The sequence below is a fragment of the Piliocolobus tephrosceles genome, chromosome 8, assembly GCF_002776525.5.
Source record: "Piliocolobus tephrosceles isolate RC106 chromosome 8, ASM277652v3, whole genome shotgun sequence".
NCBI lineage: Eukaryota > Metazoa > Chordata > Mammalia > Primates > Cercopithecidae > Piliocolobus > Piliocolobus tephrosceles.
In genome coordinates, this window is record NC_045441.1 from 57,976,005 (window position 1) to 58,002,669 (window position 26,665).

The 26,665-nt window shown below is 35.8% G+C and overlaps 1 protein-coding gene across 5 annotated transcripts in view; it reads left to right on the forward strand.

Annotated features, from left to right (window-relative positions):
- Positions 1–26,665, forward strand: part of FAM126A (family with sequence similarity 126 member A) — a 73,616-nt gene that overhangs the window by 20,443 nt on the left and 26,508 nt on the right. The window contains exons 2-8 of one of the 5 annotated variants that reach the window (XM_031936041.1): positions 3,054–3,132; positions 8,608–8,795; positions 10,305–10,406; positions 15,890–16,069; positions 16,918–16,998; positions 17,527–17,642; positions 18,030–18,125. In XM_031936041.1, the coding sequence (XP_031791901.1) occupies positions 8,643–8,795; positions 10,305–10,406; positions 15,890–16,069; positions 16,918–16,998; positions 17,527–17,642; positions 18,030–18,125 (728 nt within the window). In that variant the 5' untranslated portion in view covers positions 3,054–3,132; positions 8,608–8,642. Of the gene's footprint in view, positions 1–3,053; positions 3,133–7,909; positions 7,932–8,607; positions 8,796–8,879; positions 8,900–10,304; positions 10,407–15,889; positions 16,070–16,917; positions 16,999–17,526; positions 17,643–18,029; positions 18,126–26,665 lie in introns of those variants that run through there. The other 4 variants (XM_023215969.2, XM_023215972.1, XM_023215970.1 and 1 more) reach the window with 4 other exon arrangements.

Here is a 26,665-nt window from a genome sequence, read left to right on the forward strand (position 1 = left end):
ATTCAACTATTGATGGATATTTGGTTTGTTTCTGGTTTTTGACTATTAAAAAAAATCTGCTCTAGCCGAGCATGTGGTACACTCCTGTAGTCTCAGCTACTTGAGAGGCTGAGGTGGGAGGATCCCTTGAGCCCAGGAATTTGAGGCTACAGTAACCTGTGATAGCGCCATTGCACTCTAGCCTGGGTAACAGAGTGAGACCCTGTCTCTAAAAACAAAACAGAAACAAAAACCTATTGCTCAGATGAACATTTTCTGAACGTAGCTCTCAAAGAACATAGGTCCTCATTTCTGTTGAGTATTAACATGGGTAGAATTTCTGGGTTCATAGAGTATATGTGTATATCCTCAAGTTTAGAGGATATCACTGAAGAGTTTTCCAAGATACTGTACCAGTTTGCATTCACATTAGCTGTGTCTGAATATTGATTGCTCCATATCTTTTTCAACACTTGGTGTGATCTGTCTTTCATTTTAGCTACGTGTGTGGGTGTGTGTGCGTGTGTGTTTGTATGCTGTATTTCACTGTGGGTTTTAACTGACGTTTCCCTAATGACTAACAAAGTTGAGCACATTTCATGTGCTAAGTTTCCATTTGAATAAATGATGGTCTTGTTTTTCCTATAGGATTGTCTACCTTTTTCTTAATAATTTATGAGTTCTTTATATATTCTGGATATGAAACTTTTGTCATAGATATGAATTGCAGATATCATCTGCCACTCTATGGCTTTGCCTTTTCATTCTCTTAGTGGTATCTTTTGGTGAGTAGAAGTTCTTACTTTCAAGGAAGTCTGGTTTATCCTTTTTTTCCTCCTTGTGATTAGTGCTTTTGTGCCTCTTGTTTAAGAAACCTTTGCCTAGCCTAAGATTATGAAAGTACTCTCTTGCGTTTTCTTCTAGAAGCCTTATGGTTTACTGTTCACAATTAGATCTATGATCCAACTGAAACTGTTTTTTTGTTTTTGCATGCAGCATGATCTCTGGGGTCATGGTTCTTTTTGTCCTCCCCTTGTAGCTATCCAAATAACCTAGCCCCATTTATTTAAGGATCATCCTTTCCTCACTGAATTTCCGTGTTATTTTTGTCATAAATCAGGTGACCATGTATGTGTGGGTCTATTTCTGGCCACTCTATTCTGTTCCATTGGTTGATTTCTATCCTTCCAACAGTGTCACCACTGGCTTAATTACCATAGTTTTTGGTAAGTTTTATACTGAACTTTGCTATCGGAAGTCCAGGTCCCACAGCTCTGTTGTTCTTCAAGATAGCCCTTGACTGTTCTTGGTTCCTTGTGTATTCCTCTTGATTTCTTTTAATTTAAAAAAAGTTAACCTTAATTTTAACTGGAGAGTTATTGTGAAGTTTTGTAAAAATTTTACCTCCCCAGTTCTATGTAACTTGATGTAGTGTGGTTCCATTTGTGATAACTTTTTGTCCTAATTTATTAAACAATGGAATTCACACAAAAGAAAATTTTTGTGCATTTATATTGGCTTTGTTTTACAAATATACATAACAACATGAAACAACCTAGATACAGGCAGACAGAAAACAAGAGTAAGACAAAGAGAATCAGTTATGAAACTCACAGTATTCATAATATAAAAACAAACAAGTTACTCCAAAGGAGAGGTTTTCCTGGTACTGAAAACTTAAGATGTGAATTTTCTAGACTTTGTTGGCTTTTAAGGAGGATAAATGTGATCTGGTAGTGCTTTGGTAACATTTTGGACGTAATTTCAAAGCCCAGTTTCTCCAAACAGACGATTCTATAAAATCAATAATACACCACATGTATGTGGTTTTCTGTTAGTCTGACTTGATCCAAGGAGGAATATTTTTTATTTTAACAATAAAATTCATATTACTCAAGTAATCATTTACGAGTGAATGAATGAATGAATGACCAAAAAAATGTTTTAATCATGTATTTTATGAGAATTAGACATCAGGAACCTTAGAATGTATTCTTTGACTAGAACCTGTGTTGTTCATTAAGGCATATCTGGATACTTTGATAGACAGTTGAGCAGAGTTTATAAGAATTAATAATAATAATATTGCATAATAATAATACTTTGTTGCCAGAAATGGAAATAGCTGCTTTATTTGCATTTTAACATGTACTCCTCACAGTAGCTCCTTGCAAATAGGTACTATCATTATCCCTATTTTGCAGATTAAAAAAAAGTAAGGCAAATATCTTGCCCAAGGTAATACTGCAAGTAAGTAATAGAATCAGAATTCGTTTCTGGCTACTCTACCTGAGTTTCTACTACATTTTAATGCTGATAAAAATTAAGTAGCCTAATGAAGGATTTGTGACTGAATTTGGAAGTTAGGAAATTCAGACAGAGCTCAACTTTTCCATCAGGAAATATTTCCAAGTGTACTCCCATACAAATGGATGGGTAAAGAAAAAGACTTTGTGTTTTGACATTTTGCTTGAGATAAAACTGTTCTGCATTTCCTTTAGCTTGTTTATTTAAATTTATACTTAAGTAAATCCCAATCTTCTGAATAACTATTGTCAAATGTGGTCATTTTGAATATTGTCACTTTTACTTTTTAAAAAATGAGTATTAACTTTCATGAAACCAAATGGCTTGCCTAGTTACTGTTGTAAAGAACTGAAATATAAGCAAATTAAATTACTTTAATGCTTTCTATAAAGTCAATTTTGATGCATGTCTTCTTATATTTTCACAGTTTTGAAACATTTTCTGCCTTTTTTTTAAGTTCAATGATCTTTTTGAAATTATTTTATTGAAACTGGAGAAAAATGTCCAGTATGTTTTGCAGCTGGCATTCCTGAAAACCAAATGAAAATTGCAGAGCCAATTTCATCATGTTATGATATTTATGCTTTTGTCAGAATTCTTGCATTTTAAGGCTTGTTTGTGCACATTGGTTTTGAAATGAATTTAGTAATTTATGTTTGAAACTTATTTCACAAATATGAAGTAACAACTTTATAGGATTATCTCTATTCATAGTAATCTGACTAAATGTATTCAAAACGTTAACATTTTTCTATGTTAATTTTCAGGTTGAAGGTTTAGAACAGATGTGGAAAAATGTTTACTTCAGAGAAAGGGGTTGTGGAGGAATGGTTGTCAGAGTTTAAGGTAATATTTACTGTTCTACTATAGTAATTATAGTCCAAAGAAGTTTTGTCTGGGATTTAAATTCCAGTGATTTTTTGTATTTTATATGACTGAAGGGTTAAATATCTGTGGAAGAAGTATTTTCTATCAAATCTCAATAGAGAGTTATTTACACATAGTAATCTTTTCTAGGAAATTGAGTCCTTTTTTCTCCCAAGTGGTTCAAAGAGTTTATTCGTTTGTTTGTTTTCTTTCTTTCATGGCAATACCACAAATAATTAAAGTCTCTGAATGTTGATGTCATTCTCCAACGACCATCAATGATTCATTGTCAAAATGTTTCTTGCAGTTTGGAGGGCAGTGGAACTGGGCATGACCAACAATGAGGAGAGGATGGGAAGATATTTGCTCAACTTTATACCAGTGGATCTTTCTCTAGCTGGCTAACCCAGTGGCTATATAAGGGGTGTATAACCTTTGATTAGTTAATGAAGAAAATAAAACTTATATTTTCTTGTCTCATGAATTTTCTCTAGGATAGCTAAAATAGTGTTTCTTTAATCAGCTAATTACTTTTCTCTGTCCTTATATGACACATAATTATGTGCACTTGCATGATCATGAACCACAGGAATGAAGAGTTTGGGCTGCAACTGTCACTTTGATTTTGTCCAGCCCAATCAGCCCAAGACCTATAGGGACAAAGTTACAGTCTGACAAAGTCAGGCTTATTGACTTGTTGCATTGAGAGAGATTGCCCAACAGATACTATGGGACCATCTCACCAAACCAAAGAAAAGATAAAGTTATAATAATTTGGAGGAAGGGTAGAGTTTAGGTGAAATTTAAATGGAACAGTATTCTGGTAGACTCAAAACAAAGCAGGGCTGTTTATAATGGGGTGAACATCTGGTCTGGCCTTCAAAGTAGACCCAGGATCTTGTTGTCTTGAAAACTACAAAGTTAACGTAGATTTGAAATGTTAGGTTCAGAAACTCTGTATTTATATCTTTGTACCTGGGTTGAAAATCAAGGCTGCTTCTCTATGTCAAAGTGACTTAGATGCTCTAGGCAAGAGTGGGATGTTTTGTTCTTACTGATACATGTTCAACAACAAACTTTTTTATAATCTGTGATTTTAGGCAACTAGTTATCTTAGTAAGAATTTAGTAGTCACTCAAAGAAGGAGATTGTTATGACATTTTTCAGTTGCAGTGTGTATTTAGGAAAAGCACCATTTCCTGTTAATTTTACAGCTGGCCTTATCTGTCTCTGTTATCTAATCCTGATGAATAGCTGGGCAGACTTTTACTGTCTCAGCTTTTATAGCCATGAATTGAGCATCCTTCTATGGATTCCGTAAGTCATCATAAGTGACATAGAATGTTACAGAAGTGCTTTCTACATATTTTAATAACTTGTGGCCAGATGTGGTGGCTCATGCCTGTAATACCAGCACTTTGGGAGGCCAAAGCGGGCGGATCACGAGGTCAGGAGATCGAGACCATCCTGGCTAACACGGTGAAACCCCATCTCTACTAAAAATACAAAAAATTAGCCTGGCGTGGTGGTGGGCGCCTGTAGTCCCAGCTACTCAGGAGGCTGAGGCAGGAGAATAGCATGAACCCAGGATGCAGAGCTTGCAGTGAGCTGAGATGGCGCCATTGCACTCCAGCCTGGGTGACAGAGTGAGACTCTGCCTCAAAAAAAAAAAAAAAAAAAAGAACAGCCCAAAACAAGAAAAAAAACACCACTCTCAAAAAAAAAAAAAAAAAAAATTAGCTGGGCGTGTTGGTGCATGCCTGCAGCCCCAGCTACTTGGGAGGCTGAGATGGGAGGATCACTTGAGCCCAGGAATTCAAAGATGCAGTGAACTATGATAGCACCAATGCTGTCCAGTCTAGTGACAGAGTGAGACTTTTGTCTCTAAAAGAAAAACAAAAAACGAAACAAAAAAACTTTGATTAAATCTTGTGTGTGTGTGTGTGTTTCCTGCTTGTGTTATCTTTGTGTTTAACATAGTCTCTTATCATGGCTTTTTTTTTTTGGCAGATTGATGGAAATTGTCAAGTTTAACAGTTGAATGCTATTTCTTCTAGGGCGTTCCTAGGTTTCACGATGAAGTAAAATATGCAAAAGCAAGTATCGCTAGCTATCCATTCTTTAAGATGGGAGTTGTGGAAAGAGAGCATGTTAAAGGGTGGGTTGTAGGGGTAAGATCAGCTAGTAAGGCAAATAATGGAAAACCATGACTGATCTCCTTCCCTTCCCATCTGTTCATTTATTCCCTTCCCCTCCTGGTTTGGATATATAGACACCTAGGAAGTGTAGTACCAAGGAGTGAGGGGCAGAGCAGCGGTTATTGGCAGTAGTATCTGAGGAAGTAGGTGGTTGGGGTGAAGGGCTACAGAGGTGGCATGTAGAAGAGTAACCAGAATAGTTACATTGGTAGATTGGTTACATTGAGCAAATAAGTTGATTGAACAAATAAGTAAATACTTTGAAGATAATGGGAGTTAGATTTCTATCTGTCTGAAAAGGGAATTACAATCATGGAACAGCAAAAGTCAAGAAAGAAGTCTAAGGTGTTGTATTGGAATCATTATGAACTCATGGGTTCTAAGTATGCATATGATACATATATGGGTGTGTGTGTCTGTACATATATGCATACATTTATCCCCTAGCTTTGTTCACTGGTAGGACCTAGAAACAATGGCACCCCGGTTGCAGTGAGTACACTAAGCACCCGGATCTTGTTTTCCAAATACCATCTTCCGCTACAAGAAACCAGAGTATGAATAAATAGAAAATATTATTTAAGTAGTATTTTATCAATATAACATATTACGTGGGTAGCAATATTTTATTAACATTTTTAATAAATTTAATGTAAGCATAGGGAAACTTTTCCTTTAGGAGGAGGGAGTGGAATCATGGCCTACAGGAAATAAAATGTAGTTTAAGAAGTTTCTCCTGCCCAACCCCAAGATTAACTTTACCCAATTTTGAATCAATTTGATACTCAAATGTTTTAAATTATTTTCAAATCTGTATTATAGCCAGTTCAAGGAAGGATATTTCCCATTCCTTGATTAGTTTGGTAGGCATTCCTGATAATTACTTGGAGTGTTATTCTAAATTGGGTTAATGTGTGTTGAATTCAGCTCTATGTTTGACAAAGAGAAGAAGGTTATCAGGCAAAATCAGCAGTATACCAGAGGTAATAGAATATAGAAAAGTGCTTGGGAACATGTCTGCTAAGTACTTCTAAAATTAGAGTAACGTATCTTTTGAAATCTCTGATGTTAAATTACACATTTTTGTTAAAATATTTAAGAAAGGTTTTGGTTACATACTTTTTTCTAGAAAAGCTTCTGCTTGGTTGTTTGATTTAATAACCATGGTGCTGATAAGGCCATGATGCTAATAAGGCCACTTCCTCATGATTGAGTAAGTAAGCTGAAAGTCAGAAACCCTTTGACTTAATTCTGATTCTCCCCTAGGCTGGTTTTATGATGCTGGGCATAACCTCTCTGGGTCTCATATTTTCATCAGAAAAGTTACAGTACTGTAAGTGGTTTATGAAGATGATTTGTAGCTCTACGCTGGTCCACGGTCAGTCTGAACTCCTAACCTCACCTAACATCTCTCAAATGTGTAGAGATGACACAATTTGCTTTGTACAAATACTTTATTTAAAATTTTTGAAATTGAAAATTTGGTAAAATTATTCAGTGTCTGTTCTAGCTATGGACTCTCATTAGTATTTTCTTTTTTTAAAATTTGAGACAGGGTCTCACACTGTCAACCAAGCTGGAGTGCAGGGGCATAATCTTGGCTCACTGCAACGGGTACCTACCAGGTTCAAGTGATTCTCATGCCTCAGCCTTCTGAGTGGCTGGGATTACAGGTGTGCACCACCATGCCCAGCTAATTTTTGTATTTTTAGTAGAGATGGGGTCTTGCCATGTTAGCGAGGCTGGTCTCGAACTCCTGGCCTCAAGTGATCTGCTTGCCTTGGCCTCCCAAAAGTGTTGGGATTACAGGTGTGAGCCACTGCTTGTCCTATTTTCTTTATATACCAACTAAATGATTAGTTTAGGACTTCATTATTTTAAGATTTCATGAATAGTTCAAGCTCTATCTTTTCAAAGATTTATTTATAAAATATTATCTTTCAGATGGTGTTATTTTTGTTACTGCTGTGTGGTAGATTTATCTAGCAGATTTCCGGACTCCTAATTTTTTAAAATTTTCTGATAGTTGCTGAATCTCAATATGTGACTCAAAATCAAATCTTATGTGTGATGTTGTTGAACAGGATTGTTTTAATTACTGGTTCTTCACCCATCTGTCCATCTTGATTAATTCTCTGCTACTCAACCCATATCATCTCCTCACATTTTTGAAAAACCATCTGTCAAATGATACTTTAGTATGAGGCATCTGTCTTCAATTTTTTTTTTTTTTTTTGAGACAGAGTCTTGCTCCGTCGCCCAGGCTGGAGTGCAGTGGCACGATCTTGGTTCACTGCAACCTCTGCCTCCCGGGTTCAAGCGATTCTCTTGCCTCAGCCTCCCAAGTAGGTAGGACTACAGGTGCATGACACCACATACCTGGCTAATTTTCGTAGTTTTACTAAAGACAGGGTCCCACCTGCCTCGGCTTCCCAAAGCGCTGGGATTGCAGGTGTGAGCCATCACACCCGATGTCAAATTTTGCCAAGAATAATATACCAACATAATTTTCCATTAGGTACTTTTCAACTCCAGTTATGCCTTCTGAAATGTGAGAAAGCTAAGCTGGTATTTAAGAAGGTCAGTACCTTTGAACTAGTACAGTGCATGAAAATTTAAATGTTTTTGCTATAATAGTATTTAAATTCATTTGGCTCTTTTAGATCTTGTTTTTTAAAGCACCATTTATGAACACAACAGTTACATTTTCTCCCTCTCTACAGACAAAATTAACTTTTCCCACATTCATTAAATGAAATGTCAGAATTGTGAATAAAAGGTATTATTACTGCACTAATTTTTAAGATACCCTTCCTTTCATTTATCAGTGGTAACCTGGGTCCGTGGTATTTTCCAGAGCTTGTCTTTTCAGAAAACAGCTGTCTTTTTGCCTTTGGGTGTTTCACAGAAAATATTTTACCTCGTGACAGTCAGCTAGTATATAGCTGAACATTGTAATTCATGTTTTTAATGAATGATCTAGTTGTAGCCTAGATCATATATATATGTATATATAATAATAATCTTTCTATTCACTACTAATTTTTCTGAAGATTTGTATTTTGATTCATTTATTCCTTAATTTTATAATTAGACATATATATTAGACATGTATACTTAGTTACAAAAGTTAGACATCAGTGTGTTTTAAATATATTTAATGCACTTTATACATAATTTAGATTTATTTTTATTCAGAGGATTAGGAATCTGCTGTTTATTTGACTGTTATTCCCTTTTATATAAATTCCCCAAGTATTAGGTTACTCTTGATCAAATGACGGAAATGGAATGTTGCCTGGAGATCTTTTGTGTCATGCTTTTGAAATATTGAAGAATGCCTTAATCTCTTCTTTATGTAAGCAGTTGGAGTCAAACCTTTTTTTCCCCACTCTGGAGAATTGTGAAAGGTTTCCAAATAGTCCACATTTGCTTACACTTCTGGTAAATAAAACTCTTATTAAACTTAAAAAAAAAATCTCTTCACTTATGTATCCTAAGGTGAAATGTGACCCACTTTTGAAGAATCTACCAAAGTATAAACAATGGCAAGTTTTATTTCTTATTTTGTTTATCTATAATATGTTCCCTCAGCAAATATTTGTGTATGAGGCCTTGTGGTGAGTGCTGTGCATGGAGAGATGATAAGACAGTTCTTGCCCTCAAGGAGCTCACAGTAAAGTGAAAATGAATCAAATGTCTTTATTGTAAAAATTTATGCTGTTTAATTTATGCACACATTCACCTATACGCTAATCAAATTTTGAAATACTAGGATATGAGACATATAAGGAATAATGTATATTTTAGAGTGAGTTAGGAATATCCTGAGACATGGTATCTACTTCAGGATTGACATTGGTTGACTGAAGGAAGTAATTTGGGTAAGATAGAATAATGACTTAGGAGACAGATATTGCTGTCTGTCACAGATATCTGAGGAGGGGGTGTACTCCAGAAGGAAAGGCTTTTATCATTATGATAATGAAATGTTTTTGTTTTCAGATTTCCCTACTCTTTTATTCAAAATCATCTGACTTACTACTGGAGTTTTATTTCTTCCCATTCTTCTCTGGTCATGGTGTTCATTCTGAATAGGTGGTGCTGGCAAGCTGTGACTCGTTGTCCACATTTTAAATGGCATTAGGAAAATTAGTTTGTTGGTAGTATGGATATCTTTTTCTCTAGCTCTGAAAGTTCTAAATTTTCCCCTCAGTTGGTAAAGTAGAACAGCCTTCCCATGCTTAACAGTCACAGTATATAACTCCGGAGTTAATTTGGCCCTGTCTTATTATGTTGCCCAGGCTGGAGTGCAGTGCCGCAATCATGGCTCGCTGTAGCCTTGACCTCCCAGACTCAAGCCATCCTCCCACCTTAGCTTCTCGAGTAGCCAGGACTACAGGCATGTGCCACCATGCCCAGCTAATTTTGTTTATTTTTTGTAGAGAGGAGGTCTCACTATACTGCCCAGGCTGGTCTTGAACTCCTGGGGTTAAGCAATCCTCCTGCCTTAGCCTCCCGAAGTGCTAAGATTACAGGCATGAGACACTGCGCCTGGCCTATATTCTTATCTGTAATCCCAAACTGTGATCGAAGATGAAGTGTTGATGTTAGTTTATGTCCTTGTTGATAAGAAGATTAAAATATATTTTTTGTTTTATTTTGAAGTTTTGTTGAGATATAATTAATATAACATAAAATTTACTAATTTAACGTAAACATGTTTAACTTGCCTTGGTTTTTGATATATTCACAGTGTTGTACAACCAATGCCAGCATCTAATTCCAGCACATTTCCATCACCCCAAAAAGAAACTTCATACCTGTTGGTCACTCCTAATCTTCCTCTCCCTTCTGCAGTCCTGGCAACAACTAATTTACTTTCTGCGTCTATGGATTTGCCTATTCTGGACATTTCATAAAAATAAAATGTATTTTTTTAAATTTGTTTAGACATTACCAGAAACATCTTTACCAAATTATGCCACAAATTTGAAAGACAAGAATTCTTTAGTTTCATCTCTCTATAAAGTTATCCAGGAGCCACAAAGTGAGGTAAGTACTTTTATGGTTTATTGTGCTAGTAGTATTGACTTGATTGATTTTCATTTTTTCATTGTGAAATCTATATAAAAGGGTAAGAAAATATATATGTTTAAAGAATAATACTGAAATGAACTTTAGTGTACCATTCCCCAAGCCAAGAAATAGAATTTATTACCATATTCCAAAAGCCATCTCTGAACATTTTCTCTCTTTCTCTCTCGCTAGAGGTAGCTTTGAGAAGTTTATGTCACTACATTTCATTTTATTCATTCAGCAAGTATTTGAGTGTCCATTATGAGCCCTTCAACTATGCTAGGCAATGGAGAATCAAATTGAGTAACACATGGTTTTTATCCTGAAAGAGGAAAGTGGGAGAAAATAAGTAAACACATGGTTTCAAGGCAATCCTTAATCCAGTCTAAGGATAAGCACAAATTTTCCAGGTGGCAAGGTAAAAGAGTATTCCTTGCAGTGGGGATAGTATACGGAGGCTTAGAAAATGAAAGGCATTTAAAGAATGGCAAATAATTTAGTCTGGCTATTGCCTTTCCCAGTCTTTCCTCTTGCCCCCACTACCACCCTTTCTTTTTTCAGATGGCTAATTTAAATTTTTTTTTTTTTGAGACAAGGTCTCACTTTATTTCCCACGCTGGAGTGCAGTGGTGTGATCATGGCTCACTGCAGCCTTGACCTCCCAGGTTCAAGCGATCCTCCCACCTCAGCACCCCCGTAGCTGGGACTTCAGTCGTGCACCATCACACCTGGCCAATTTTTGTATTTTTGGTAGAGACGGGATTGCACCATGTTGCCCAGGCTGGTCTCGAACTCCTGGGCTCAAGTGATCCATCCACCTCAGCCTCCTAAAGTGCTGGGATTCCAGGCATGAGGCACTGCACCCCACTAGCTGCCCATTTAGTTTGAAGGTAATAAAATAATCTATACTCCAGATTCTGGTGCTTGTAAATCCTACCATTCATAGTAGAAATAGAAAAAATTTGGAGACAGGATGAAAAAAGTGGAAAAAAGTGAATAGGCTAATGCAGTAGTTAACAAGAGAGGGTAAGGCTGTGATAGGAGCTGAAGCTAGAAAGCTAGGTTTAGGACGTAACCATGGTGGGCCTCAAATTCCATCTTAAGCAGTTTAGACTGTCTTTGCACTGAGGGGTTAGGAAGGTGGCTATGTGGAGGATAGATTGGCAAATGAAAAAATGGGGAACACAAGAAGACTAGGAAGCTATGACAGTAGACTAGGAGGGAGCTGTTGAGAACCTAAACTTGAGCAGTGGCAGGGGGAGTGGAAAGAGGTATGGTAGAAGAGAGGGATCTGAAGTACATAATTCCTTTTGTACTTGAGTTTGATGGATGGCATGATAGACTCTAACAGCAGATTCAGTGGTAAAGTAACATATCCTGGAGTCCAGTCCAATATGGGTCTACGTATCTCTGGGATTAAACTACCAAAATTGAGGGAGGCTCTTCTTTTGAGTAGTTAACCTCTTTTGGAGGGGGTGTCGAATAGCCCACTCCTACTGGTTATACTGTAATGCATATCATGAATTTTAGGTGCTAAAGGGATCAGGGAGTATATATTGACAAGCCAAAAAACTTTAACTGGAATAACTGAATTGAACAATCATATTTGTCTTGTCTCTTCCTTCTCCCCAAAACTTCTTAACTTGTATAGAATGCACAGGTAGGCTGTTTTCTTGAAGGGTTTTACTTTTTAAATATTGAGTGAAAGCTGTTTTAAAATTTTGCATGTTTGGTTTAGAATTATTTCACAAAATAGGGTAAGTATAGCCATGTGCTTTTTAACAAATTAAATCTTGATGCTCATGTATTATTAATTATTTTTAGAAGCTTAAAAATTATTCCTCTGATGAAGTATGTTTTAACTAGGCTACTTTGGAAAGAGTTTGTAGGATAAATTTATGATTGGCTAGATTAGTTTATAGCATTCCTTTTATTCAGATAACTAGTGAATATAGCTCTGATGGTTCAGAGCAGTGTTTCTGAAACTACTAGTGGTGATGGACCAGTTTTTTAAAAAAATTGTAATCTGTCACAGACAAATATGTGTATCTAAAGTACGTGACTAACATGCAACTCACACCACAGTGTGAGGCACCACACAAATTTGATATTCCATAACTGATGTATACTCTGATAAATCTGATCGCTCACTTGGATGTTGCAACAATATTAAGTTGCTATAAAAGTTTCTAAATGTTTCCTCTCAGTTTCTATGTTTATATTGTTGGAGATTGGTAACAGTTTGTGGATGATCCTCGGGACCATGGTTTCCGAAGCACTGGTTCTGGTCTTGCATGTTAGTTTGTTTTGTGCTTTTATTCTGGTTCATGTGGTGAAGACAGTGTGTATTCTGTATTCTTAAAAAAACCACTTGCTCTTTCAAATATATTTGAAAGTGCTTCTAAAATACAACAGGGTAATCTGCTTTAACATTGTAACCTCCCTTTTGCTGTTTAGAATATTTTGTGTCTTAATTTGAAAATATTCCTAACAAGTTGATATTATTGTTTTCCAGAATTTTTGAAATTTGACATATTGTTTCTGGTATTATTTGAAGTTCAATGAATTTGGCATTTAAACTTTACTAATAGTACTTTTTCATTATTCAGTTTTATTCATTTAATAAATATTTATTAAACACATATAATGTATCAGGAACCACTTAGGAATTATGAGAATAAAATAGACTAAATTCTTGATCTTGTAGATTAAAACTTGTTTTCTAGTTAGTGAGATAGACATTAAACAAATAGCTAAACAGATAATACTGTGTCAGTTAGTGATAAATCTATAAGGATAAATAAAATGAAGTAAGGGAAATATATGTTGGGACTGAGGAAGTTGGTGATTGAATCAAGATCCAAACGAATTAGGAGTTGGAGTGGAATCAGGGGAAAGAGCCTTCCAGGAGAATGAACTGTAGGTGGAAAAGCCCTGGGATGTGTGATGTGTTCAAGAAACTTACAAAGAGGCAGTTTATATGGGTACAGTGCAGTTTGCTTAAATGGCGCTTTTAGTTGACTATAACTTTGAGACAGGCATATGAGTAGAGATTAATACTGCTTAAGTCTGTTATGAAATCAGCTGTTTTTTGAAAAACCTACATAAAGTCCCCTTTGAGTTCTAGGAGTCTGGAGTCCAGAGAACAGAGAGGTCCGGTACCAGTAGCTGCTGGTTCCTGAATAGTAGTGTTCTCCAACTTTTCCGTATCCTTTTCCTACCCAATGTTCCTCAGTAATTGTTCAATACAAAAAATATTACAAGATTTTCCTTCTAAATTTACCAAAACTTGACTCTTTTCCTGCTTAGTCATTAAAGAACATTTTCCTTACTTAGTCACTAAAGAGCATTTTTGAGTCATATGCCTATTACCACTAGAAATCTCTGTTATAATACAGACTTCTTATGAATGGATTGTTGTAAAAATCCATTTGCGACTTAGTTGTTTTAGAACTCAAAATATATTTTACAATGGAGAGATGACACATGGTGACTAGGTTCTCCTTAAACCCGAAAAAGCCATTTAACACGTATAAGTATACTTGAGGTACAGTCTCTCTTAATAGTACTGTAAAACATAACCATGATAAATAACACGGTTTCCATGAAAAAAAAAATACATTAAAAAATGCAACCCAGATACGAGGGACACAGCAGGTTCTAATGCTCCTTTGCTTGCTTCAAATATAGTCAAGTTAGATATGTCAGACACTGTCCCTATTTCCCACACTGTATATCATTTTATTCTTCCTGACATTTTTCAGGTATGTTAGTAAAGAAGCCAAAATACCTGGCTCCAGGTCTGACCCTTATAAGCCATGTGATTTTGGTCATAGCTGATAGCCTCTTTGTCTTAGTTTCCTTCTGTGGAAAGTGTGGATAATGATATTTTACCCTACAGTGTTGTGGGAATTTAATGGATTTATGTATGTGTAAGTACTTCGCAATCTGGGACACACTTCACAGATACTGATATTTATCTGTATTAATTTCAAATGCATGATTTCATCTAATCTTGTTGCAATATATTTCTACCTCCCCTTTGAATCGGTCTTCATTAAGTTATACTTTTGTACGGCAAAAACTCTAAATTTTGGATTTTAAATGGGTGGTAAAGCCTTTTGAGTATGTTTTGATTAAAATTACATGTTCATACAAACTGTCTTGAATAAATTTTCAAATAAGATTTCATAATATTGCAATGTTTGTTAGACTATCTCAATTGATTTAGCTTTCTGAGGGATTTAGAGATGAGGGATGTTATGCCACAATTCGAGATTATTGATATGGGTCCACAAAGAAAATTTTAAGAACTCCACCCTGAAAGCTAAAACACCCCTAACCAGTCATTCTTTCTTCCAGCCACCTCTAACCCCATTCTTTCAAATTCCTACGCTGAAAACTTTTCTTGCTATCTCTGAATGGGATGACTTTGCCTCCTGCCCCTCTGTTTTTCTGTTGTCTTTCCATGGCCACACTGGACATCTCTTGGCCTCTAAAGACCATTTCAGGAGTGGAAAAAGTATTCCTTGTGGAAGATTAACTGTCAGAAGTTAGTTAATTTTTCAATAGGAAAGACTAGTTTGACTTAGTCAATGTTTATTGAAGTATAACTTCTGTTTTACCTTTTATAAACAATATTGACTTTAATTATATTCAGTTTACATATTTCACTTACTTGAAATCAAAACATCCACTGTAAATTAGTTTCTGTTCATTACCATTATTGGTTGTAGAAAATCTGTTTAGTATATTTATTTAAATTTGTTGCCTTAGTGAAGTATAGTTCATTGGATATATATAATAAATAACCTGAGAATTTGCTTGAAAAATGAGTACCTTGCGAACAGTACCTTCTGAATCTTATAACATATTTAATTATGACTTGTGTGTGATCATTGTATATACTTTAAGAGAATACTTACCTGTAAGAGGGTCTCACCTTGCCTATCTGATTTCTTAAAGCCCGTTATAAAGATGCAGTCAGCTCTGTTAACTGGATAATGTTGAGAGTGTGGTGGGAGAGGAAAAGGTTGTGGATGACTCCAAATTATGTTTAAAATAAAATTGCAGCAATATTTAGACTATCCAGGGTCAATTAGTCATGGTCACAATAGGGATCTAGATCTAGGGGGGTCTGTAGTTATTTAGCCCCCCTACACACCAATCATTGCTGTCAGATGCTGCCTAATTATAAACTCAGGAGGAGGGAGATAGGACAGTAAGTACCCAGGATTTCCATTTCAATTTCTTCAACCCCATAGTCAAACCTTTATATATTGGCATGTGTTTTACCAGGAAGAAAGGATATTTTAGGAAGAAACTCCCTACAACTTAGGTATTTTAAGAATTTTAAAAGACATGATTTTTACCAATCTGAGAAAACCTTTTATACTTCATATAGTAATTCCATTCAAATACAGTCCAGTTCTTGAATTAACATTTTGTGTTTCTTCCAGTTGCTGGAACCTGTCTGTCACCAGCTCTTTGAATTCTATCGCAGTGGAGAGGAGCAGTTGCTTCAATTTACGCTGCAATTTCTCCCAGAACTAATTTGGTGCTACCTTGCAGTCTCAGCCAGCAGAAATGTGCATAGCAGTGGATGCATTGAAGCTCTTCTTCTAGGGGTTTACAATTTGGTTTGTATTTAATGGAGTTAACAAAATCTTTTTTGAGAAAATCAAATATATAACCTGTGCAACTGCTTATCATTTTAATGAAGCTAGTGTTTGTTTTTTCATATGTCAAACGACTCATAGCCCATTCTTCCAAATATAACTTTCTGGGGGTTGGGAGACATACAAGCATACATGTAATTATGTAACTATACCTGTATGGATTAATTGAAGGTTGAAAATTAGACCATTTCATTTCTTTTATAGTGATATCTGAAAATATCAGTGTTGCATTTTAAATTTTGTAAACTTAAAGTTCATTGCCTATAAATGATCTGTTTCTGACCTTCACAGAAAGTTTGGGAGAAAAGATTTACTCTAATATTCACCAATTATAGTTCTATAAAATCTAGACTGTCTCCAGAGTGTACAACATTGTTTTGACATATAGCTTGCCTTACTAATAGAGTTTGTATATTAATTAGTATGGTATTCTAGATACTTAAGTTTTGTACCTTTCAAAATGGAAAAGAAATGTGAGGTCATTTTCTTCACATATTTCATATTTAAATGATTACTTCACTTAACAAATATAACTTGTTACATGAGGAAGATCAAGGATTATTAAGACACTATATCTGTATCTCAGCCATCCTGAAAATTATGTTACATATATTTTTTAAGTGGAAGGATGTACAGTTTAACTGCTGGTGTTGATGAATAATAATGGATTATCATGGTTTAAGATTTGAACTTAAAATTCCTTTCTATTCAGGTCTTTTTAAAAAAATGTTTTAGACTATTTAAATTTAGTTTGTAAATTTATATGTAAGAAAGTATGTATTTTAATATATTTTCTTTCACTTCTGTAGGAAATAGTTGACAAACAGGGACATAGCAAAGTATTGAGTTTTACGATTCCATCTTTATCCAAACCATCTGTATATCATGAAGTAAGTGACATTTTATCATAACAAGTTTATTGACCCTAAGCTTTGACATTGCCACAAATTATAATCCAGTTATTTAGGAAAAAAAATTGATCAATTTATTAGTACCTGCAAAAGTATAAACACCCGCAAAGTATTTCCTATTTCCAAATTGAGATGAGAAATCAAAATAATTGAACATCAAACTAAAATCTGCTAATAAGAGATCTATTGAAAGTATTCTTTTTGAAATATTTTTCATTCCTCCTGATGGATGGCTACTTGTGTGTGTTGGCGGGGGGAGTGGGGGCAATTGTGTATTTCCATGGTAGAATTTTTGAAATTAAACTAATTTTTATTTCTCATTTGTGGTTTGTTTTAAAATTAGTTATTAAATCTTTGAGCAAAAAAATTGGTAGGCAGCCTAAATATGTTGAAGATATATGATGTTCTTCATGGTAGCTATTTTAGTGGTACATATATATTCTAAGTATCACCTTTTCAGTAGAATAGCCTTTTTTTTTTTTCTTTATTCAAATGTCTTTTCTCTAGCCTTCCAGCATTGGGTCCATGGCTCTGACCGAGAGTGCACTATCCCAGCATGGTTTGTCAAAAGTGGTATACAGTGGACCTCATCCTCAAAGGGAGATGCTGACAGCACAGAATAGGTATACTGTGGGGATAAAAATTCTTATCTTAATCCACTAAGTTTTTAAGAAAATTATTTCAGTAGATTTATAAATAATGTTTAATGAGTTGTGTGTGACAATTTATTTGAATATTGAGTCATTTTATACAAGAGAAAAATAGATCTAGATTTGTCAGTGTGCCTTGCTTCAGGTGTCAGCTGGAACATTGAATTTTAAAGACAGGTTTCATATGGCTGTTACTTGGAAAGTCTTTTTTTCCTTGTAGTTTTTCATTATTGGTGTGCTTATACTGTGCAGGTCTGTTCTGTAACATTGTATCTCTCCGCAAGGAGTGCCCTCTCCCCTATTATAGTTGACTTCTTAGAATTCTAAAGATTTGGTAATATTCTTTTTGTTTGTCTTTAGGTTTGAAGTGTTGACATTCCTTTTGTTGTGTTACAATGCTGCCTTAACCTATATGCCCAGTGTTTCTCTTCAGTCACTGTGTCAAATTTGTTCAAGGTAAAGTAAAATTCAAGGGTTTCTAATATTGAAATATATGAATCTATGATTGCTAGTCTGGTACATACCTAAGTTGTTTTTGTTTTGTGTAATCATTTGTTTAAAACATTAAATAAGTTAATGTAAAGCTCAGCCTACCCAACACATGGAAAGTTCCCTATAATTGATAGTCACAAAAAACATGTGCAATAGCTCATGTCTGTAATTTCAGCACTTTGATAAGCTGAGGTGGGAGTATCACATGAGCCCAGGAGTTCAAGACCAGCCTGGGCAACATAGCAAGACCCCTGTCTCTATAAAAAAAATTTAAAATAAAAGATTAGCTGGGCATGGTGGTGCACGCCTGTAGTCCCAGCTACCTGGGAGGCTGAGGTGGGAGGATCACTTGAGCCCGGGAGGTTGAGAATATAGTGAGCTGTGATTGCACCACTGCACTCCAGTCTGGGTGACAGAGCAAGACCCTGTCTTACAAACAACACAAACAAAAACAACAAAAACAAGAACATGATGAAGAATGTAAAGATGAATAACATTTAAATTGAATATTTAATCAGAAAAGGATTATAGTATATAGCTAAATGATAGAGCTGTTGTGACCTTTCAAGTTTTGGCATGTGGTTGGCTTCTTTTTGTTTGTATTTATTTATGTATTTTTACTGTGCTCTAATTCGGAACTAAGAAATAAGTAAGAGATACTAGTTCTTAAACTTTTCTTGTTAAAAATAAATTGAGCCAAGGGGTTATAAACTAAATTATATCCTTGAGTATAGTGTATTCACATTTTAAAAATCCTGATTTAAAAGAGTAGTTAATGATAGTATATATGGTATTGGTTAAATATGACCAGAATATTAACAATGATTATCTCTAGTTGGTGGAATTGTGGTTTATTTTAATTTTCTCTTTTGTGATTTTTTTGTGATTTTCTAAATTTATGGCAATGTCAGTGTTCCTTTTTGAGTTAATAGTTGCAGCACGCCAGCATGGCACATGTATACATATGTAACAAACCTGCACATTGTGCACATGTACCCTAGAACTTAAAGTATAATAAAAAAGAAAAAAGAAAAAAAAAAAAGCAGAAACAAAAATGACAGATTATTGCCCTCGATAATTCAAGTAAATAAGAGATATTATAGAACTAAGGAACTTGTGGAATAATTTCTATTTGAGGAATTTATTTAGAAAATGCAACTTATCCTGAGTGTATTAGTCCATGTTCATACTGCTATGAAGAAATACCCGAGACTGGGTAATTTATGAGGGAAAAGTTCTATATGCTGGGGTGCCTCACAATCATGGTGGAAAGTAAAGGAGGAACAAAGGCATGTCTTACATGGCAGCAGGCAAGAGAGCATATGCAGGAGAACTCCCCTTTATAAAGCCATCAGATCTCATGAGACTTATTCACTATCACGAGAACACCATGGGAAAACCTGTCCCCATGATTCAATTACCCCTTCACTGGCTCCCTCCCATGACATGTGGAGATTATGGGAGCTACAATTCAAGATGAGATTTGAGTGGGGACACAGCCAAACCATATAACAGAGGGAGGGATCATTGAGCAATACTTAGAAATGAAATGAAAACAAAATAAATGAAAAATCAGAACTTGATACTGAATAGGATAGAAAGCTATGCAGAATCAGCAGAGGAAGAGAATTCACAAGACAAAGGGCTTAGTAGAGAAGATAGAGAAGTGAAGTCTTTCAGATGTTTTCCAAATTAGAGCATAATTACATTTCCTAACCTTAAAAGATGGTACCAATGGTTCATCTCTCCCACTTACTAAGTCGTTCTAAGATGGTTTTTGCTTTAAATTGTTTAAAGGCAGAAATGTCTAGACTTTTGAATTTCACAGATCTGTAAAATCTCAAAAAAGGTGGTACAGCTGGGTTATTTACATAAGTGTTGCCAACTTTTTATTTTGCCAAGTCATTATATTATAAATATCTACCATCAACATTATTTAACAAAAGGGAGACTATTTTAATATCAAAAAGGTGGGGGGGGGGTGGAAGGGAAGGAAAATAATTTATAAATTAAATTGGGATAAGTTTAGCTTTCCTGGCTTTTCATTTCACTATGACCTAGTGAAAACTCTGTTATCGACTAAAATGGGTATAAGGACCAACATACAGAAATCCTGGTTTAAGGAGTAACAATGCAGCAATTTTCACCTCTAGAACTTAGAACACACTGCAAAGTCCAGATCCTACTCTGAAGCAGTGTATTAGATGCTAGGATCCAGGAATGCCTATATATGTATATATTTTATATTTTTATGTATTATGTATAAATGTATTTTTTGAAGCTCCATAGATGTTCTAATACAATGCCCAACCACTCTTGACATTTCCCTGAAACTACTGATGGAAAAGTTAGAAAAGAACATGTGTCACTGATTTTTGTCCTAACTCTAATGTAGCACATTCTAATATAATTACGTTTACATTATGAGTAGAAAATTGCTAACATACCAATTTTACCTGACCAGGGAACTGAATAATTCTTCAACAGAGAATGCAAGTAAAAACTGGCTTTAAAAACAAAGAGAAACAGATTATTTTAAAACTCGCTGTAGGATTTTGGCCAAGGAAGTTTTGGTAGAAATAGATCAATCTGTGCCACAAGAGAGATTAATTTCATATAAATGTCCATCAGATGTAAAAAACAAACAAGGGTAGGGGGAAAGATCTGAGTAATTTAAAAGACTTAAGCTGTCTAAATAATGCTAACTCTTAACTACAATGCATTACATTTGAGGAACTCTATCAAATTTATCATTCCTGTCATTTTTAGTTATTTATGTTTTTAAATTTTCATTTTAGATTCCCTATTAACTGTATTCTTAATGATAAAATCCAGTTATTTATTTCTCATACCTACTGACTTTCTTAATCATTTATCAGATATTCTAATTAGGAGGTTTTGTACATTTTTAAGATGAGTAGGAAAGAATTAGAAAACACTTTTGTTAATCAGGTTAAGCCTAGTTCATATCTATGGAAAGAAAATTGGTTACAGAACTGGGGTATAAGTAAGTTAGAAAATGGTTATACCAGTTAAAGTATAAGAGCTTCTTAATGATCTTAGCACTAATGCAGGTATTCCTGAAGATGAAAGTGATCCCACTGTTATATGGGCCATCTAATCCTGTTTGCCATGTGATAGTTGTTTTAGATTGCTGCTGAATTTGGTTGATGATTATACCAAAATGATTGACTGGGTCATCTAGGAGGAAGGATACATAAATACAACCAGAAAAAATTCATGGGATATATGAACTAGATTCAGTGACAAATGTGTTTCATTCTTTTTTTATCTTCTGATTGTAATTAGTTATGAAAATAATTAAAACAATCTTGAACACTTCCCACCCTCCACCTATGCTAACATAAATTCATTCTACTGAGCAAAAATCTGTTCAGTTACTATAAGCTTTGCCTTCCTGATTCAGATTGATTGATGGCCAGCTTGATAGCCTCTTTTCCTCCTATATATTGTGTGTGAACAACTTGAAGAAGAGATCTGACAGCAAGCAAGAGCTAAACTGAATAAGCTATAGTCAAGAAGCTTTTGTTCTCTGCTGGTACTAAACATATATGGCACTATGAATAGAAATATACTTACCAATGCTACATATAAGTTTTGATAGTAGATACCAGAGTCCTCAAAGTTTGAGGAAATGATTTCTTCCTGTTGGATATTTAATACAAGGCTGTTTAACAAATGACTTATCTTCTTTTTTGATGTGGAATATAAATATTAAGAATGAAACTATGCTCAGCTACTAAGCTGAACTCTCTCCCATTGTCTAAGGGACAGCTCTGATTTTGTTTAGCTAGTGAGTCATCTAACTGACAAACCTGGATATGGATAGCTGTGAGTTCCTGATCAGTGTATTTGTTTCTGTGTACCTGTAATGAATCCCTGCCTCTCTCCTCACTTCTAGGTCAATTTTTCTGACCACCTGAATAGATTGTTTTTTGTCAATTAAGGGCACCTTTGTTACGAGTAAGCCATTTTGCTCCTGACTAAAAATTTATATAAATATAAAGCACTTAATGCAGCATCAGCCACTTTGTTATCATCTAGTAAATGACAGCTGGCATATTATTGTACTCCATCAGTGAGCACACACATTCACTATGGATGCATATAAGGCATTGCTTTTTTTTTTCTCACCTGTTTGCTATGACTGTATCAACAGTTCTAGAGCATATCTGATATTAGGTCATTTCTAGTTGAAAGCACCTGTGGCAAATTTTTCAATTGCTTGTTATTTTATTTGGAAACTAGTTTTTACCAGTATCTAAATCTTGCCCATCCTTCACAACCTAACTAAAATAATCTTTCCTCCAACCATGTGAGCATGATTTTTGTGTGTGATCTTCACTTGAGAAACATGACAGGAGATGCAGACTTTATTAAGCTCTTAATTTCAAAGAGCAGAACAAGCAGGACAGAAAAGTGCTCATTACTATTCAGGCAATTCTTCCACTTTCTCTTTTCTCCTTTCCCCTTTTTCTATTCTCCTGGACTTTTTCTCTCCACTTCTCTCTGCCCTTCTTTTTTTTTTTTTTTTTTTGAGATGGGGTCTTGCTCTGTTGCCCAGGCTGGAGTGCAGTGGCACAATCTCTGCTCACTGTAACCTCCACCTCCCAGGCTCAAGCAATTCTTGTGCCTCAGTGTCCTGAGTAGCTGGGACTACAGGCAAATGCCACCATGCCCAGCTAATTGTTTGTATTTTTAGTAGAGACGAGGTTTCGCCATGTTGCCCAGGCGGGTCTCAAACTCCTGAGCTCAGGCAATACGCGGGCCTCAGACTCCCAAAGTGTTTACAAGCATGAACCACCACACCTGGCCTGTTTCCCCTTTTCAGCCAAGTTTCTACTCACTAGCCTGATGATCTGAAGATCCCTCTGATAATAATATTATGTTATATATAATATTATAATTATTTATTTATATATAAATATATTACCTGAATATATTTATATTATCTGATAATAGTAACCTTTCTTTTCTACTTTCGGTTCTGGTCTATCATGAATAAATAAACTCACTGGAATGGGTCTTCCTAATCATTGTATGGTTTGTAACTGAGGCTATATTAACAATCTCAAAAGTTTTTTTTTAATTCTAAGAATGAAACACATGTCTCTCACCAGAGAATGAGAATCACAGCAAGAGTTTTTCTCACTTACCAATTGATGCTAAGAACTTCTCCAAGAAAGATATTGACCAAATACACCTTCCAGAAGGGATTTTATTTTCACATGCCTTGTGAATTTGGCAGAGTAAACTTAATACAGACATGGCTGTTATGGCACTCAGTTGCTCTTTTGTAAGGACATATCCTTATGTTTGGATTTGTGAAGGGAAATCAGAGAACTTCAGGACATAGCCCTGATGAACAGAGGAGCCAGGAATTCATGTAGCATATAGCTTTATTGCTTTGTTTTGTTTGGCATTGAAGTTCACTGAAGGGTATATGGGCAAACAATATCCTTGAAGATAGGGATCAGAAAAAAACTTAATTCAGAGAATTCTTAAGTACCAAAATAAAGGAGTAGAGAAAAAAGATGCCATTACCAGTTAATGATGCAGAGGGATAGGACTAGACTATTTTGGGTCTCAGCTCAAATGGTACCTCGTTGGAGAGGCTTTCCGTGACCATCATTCCCAAAGTAGCACTTTCCCACCCTAGTTTATTTCCTTGTAGCACTCATAACACTATAATTACCTTGTTTGTTCTTTTGATACAGCCTGTCAACTGCTAGAAACTTCATGAGGTCAGGAACTTTGTTTTGTTCACTGCTATATCACAAGAGCTTAGAAGTGCCTGGCATATGAGAGCCTCAATAACTGTTGAATGAATGAATGATAGATGAGCTCTTCAGCTCAGATTTATAATTTGATAAGTAGAGTTAGGATTAAAGGAAATAATTGGGTTTTTACTTTTAAAAAATCTTTCATTGGTAAATAAAATCACCAGTTTTAGTTTTCTTAGTTATAAAACATTAACCATTTGCATTTCTGAATAAATGTTTAATTTCAGCCTCTAATAAATGACCACTTATTTCTTCACAAGTAACTAGTATAGAAAATGAGAGAACCTGGAATTTTATTTCCTTTGTATATCTTTCACGTGTGTTGATATTTGAGAGAACTGTCTCTGTAATTCTCACATAAAGTAAATTTAAAAGATGAGTGACCATCCTAGAGCCATGCAAATATTTTTTTAAAGTTGTATAATAACAACAATAATTTATCTATGTTCTGAACCCTATACTATTTCCTTCCTGATTCCTAAACCTGTATATTCAATCCAGGAACTATCTCTGTCAACATGTCCCATAGATACCTTGTAAATTTTAGGACTCTTCCTGTGGCAGCCAACTGATATCTACATCAAACTAAATTATACCAAAGGGGCTGGATGCAGTGACTCACCCCTGTAATCCTAGAACTTTGGGAGGCCAAGGAGGGTGGATCACTTGAGGTCAGGAGTTTGAGACCAGCCTGGTCAACATGGCAAAACCCCACCTCTACTAAAAATACAAAAATTAGCCAGATATAGTGGTAGGCGCCTGTAATCCCTTCTACATGGAGGCTGAAGCAGGAGAAGCGCTTGAACCTGGGATGTGGAGGTGGCAGTGAGCTGAGGTCATTGTGCCACTGTCCTCCAGCCTGGACAACAGAGTGAGACTCCATCTCAAAACAAAACAAAACAAAACAAAAAAGCGGATTTTTGAACCTAGGAAGAGCAGTCATGGAATTGGCCTCAGGATGGCCAGACGGTGGCTCACGCAACCTCCACCTCCCAGGTTCAAGCGATTCTTCTGCCTCAGCCTCCTGAGTAGCTGGGATTACAGGTGTATGCCACCATGCTGGGCCAATTTTTGTATTTTTAGTAGAAATGGGGTTTCGACATGTTGGCCAGGTTGGTCTTGAACACCTGACCTTGTGATCCATCCGCCTTGGCCTCCCAAAAGTGCTAAGATTACAGGCGTGAGCCACTGTGCCAGGCCCTTACATTGTCTACTTTTAGTGACCTCAGTAGAAAGAGCTTCTCCTAGTTTCAGTATTAAAGACATCCAGCAAAGGGTGTGCCAGCCTGAGACTTCTACATACCCCTTTGGGGCCATGTTCAGTAATATAATTGGAAGAGTACTCTATCAGGTTAAATATTGCTTTGGTTGTATTAACACAGATAAACAATGATAACTTAAATAAAGTAGATATTTATTTCTCTCTCACATAAAAGTCCAAGCTGGTAGGTGGTCTAAAAGGTAGATTGCTTGCATGTTTCCAGTGTGTTCAAGTTCCTTCTGTCTTGGGATTCTGCCATTCCCTATGATATTTCCCTTGTTGGTATGATCTCAGATCACCACTGTTACATCTGCCTTCTATCCTGCAAGCAGGGAGAAAGGGAGTCGAAGGCATGTAGCTGCTTTTTAGGGGTATGACATGTAAGGTTTTTAAGGGGTGTGACCTAGAAGTTTCACCACTTTGGTTAATATACTATTGTCTAGAACTTAGCCACATGATCACATCTAAATGCAGGGAAAACTAGAAAATGTAGTCTCTAGTGGAGTGGCTACCGTTCCTAGCTAAAATTGCTGGGGGAAAGGAAGGGAGTGTGACTTATATGTATGTATTATTAAAAATAGATATGGAGGTAGTGATCTCTGTAATAGATAGTTTCATTAGCAGCCTCACCATAATCATGTGATTTTTCTTGATTATGTAGGGAAAGACTAGTTCCTAAAGGGAAGAGGGGTGGCAGTGCTTTTAACAGAAGATAGGGATGGTGGCATGGCAGGCAAAATTGATACTATGTCACGCTACCTAAAAACCAACATATCTGAAACAGTATATTCCCGTATTCCTATTTGTTCTAACTCAGTTAATGATACCATCATGTGGCCAGCTATTCAAACTAAATGTGGAAATAATTATCTACTCTTCTTCTTTCTTTGGTCTCACCTTCTTTATACTTCCTAGATATGACTGCAAACCTACCCTTCCTCCTTCTACCACCATTATGTCTTGTCTTCAGTCCTCCTTCATCTCACTACTGGGATCTTCATCCCACCCACATCCAGTTTCAATGAACTCTTCCGGTATAGCTGGAGTGATGTTATCAGAAGAGCAATCTGATTTTGGTACTCCTTTGCTTAAAACAAAACAAAACAAAAAAATCTTTAGTTGCTTACCAGTGTCTATGTGGTAAAACCTAGCAGGTTATAAGATACTCATGATCTGGCTACATGATGTGATGAGCTTCTCTAGTATTTCCTAGTGTCCTAGCCCTCCATCCTGCTAAAATGTCCACAGTCTCCTCAATGTCGTGCTGTTTCATCCCACCTCTGCCTTTGAACTTTCCTATGTTTTCCACTTGGAAAAATATCACTTTTTCTTCAAGACTCAATTCAAAGGAATCTCTTTTCTGAGAAGTCCTCTCTGACTCTCCACTTCTTCCACCTGAGTTTACCTTTCTCTCCTTTACCACCTCTTGAACTTGTTCG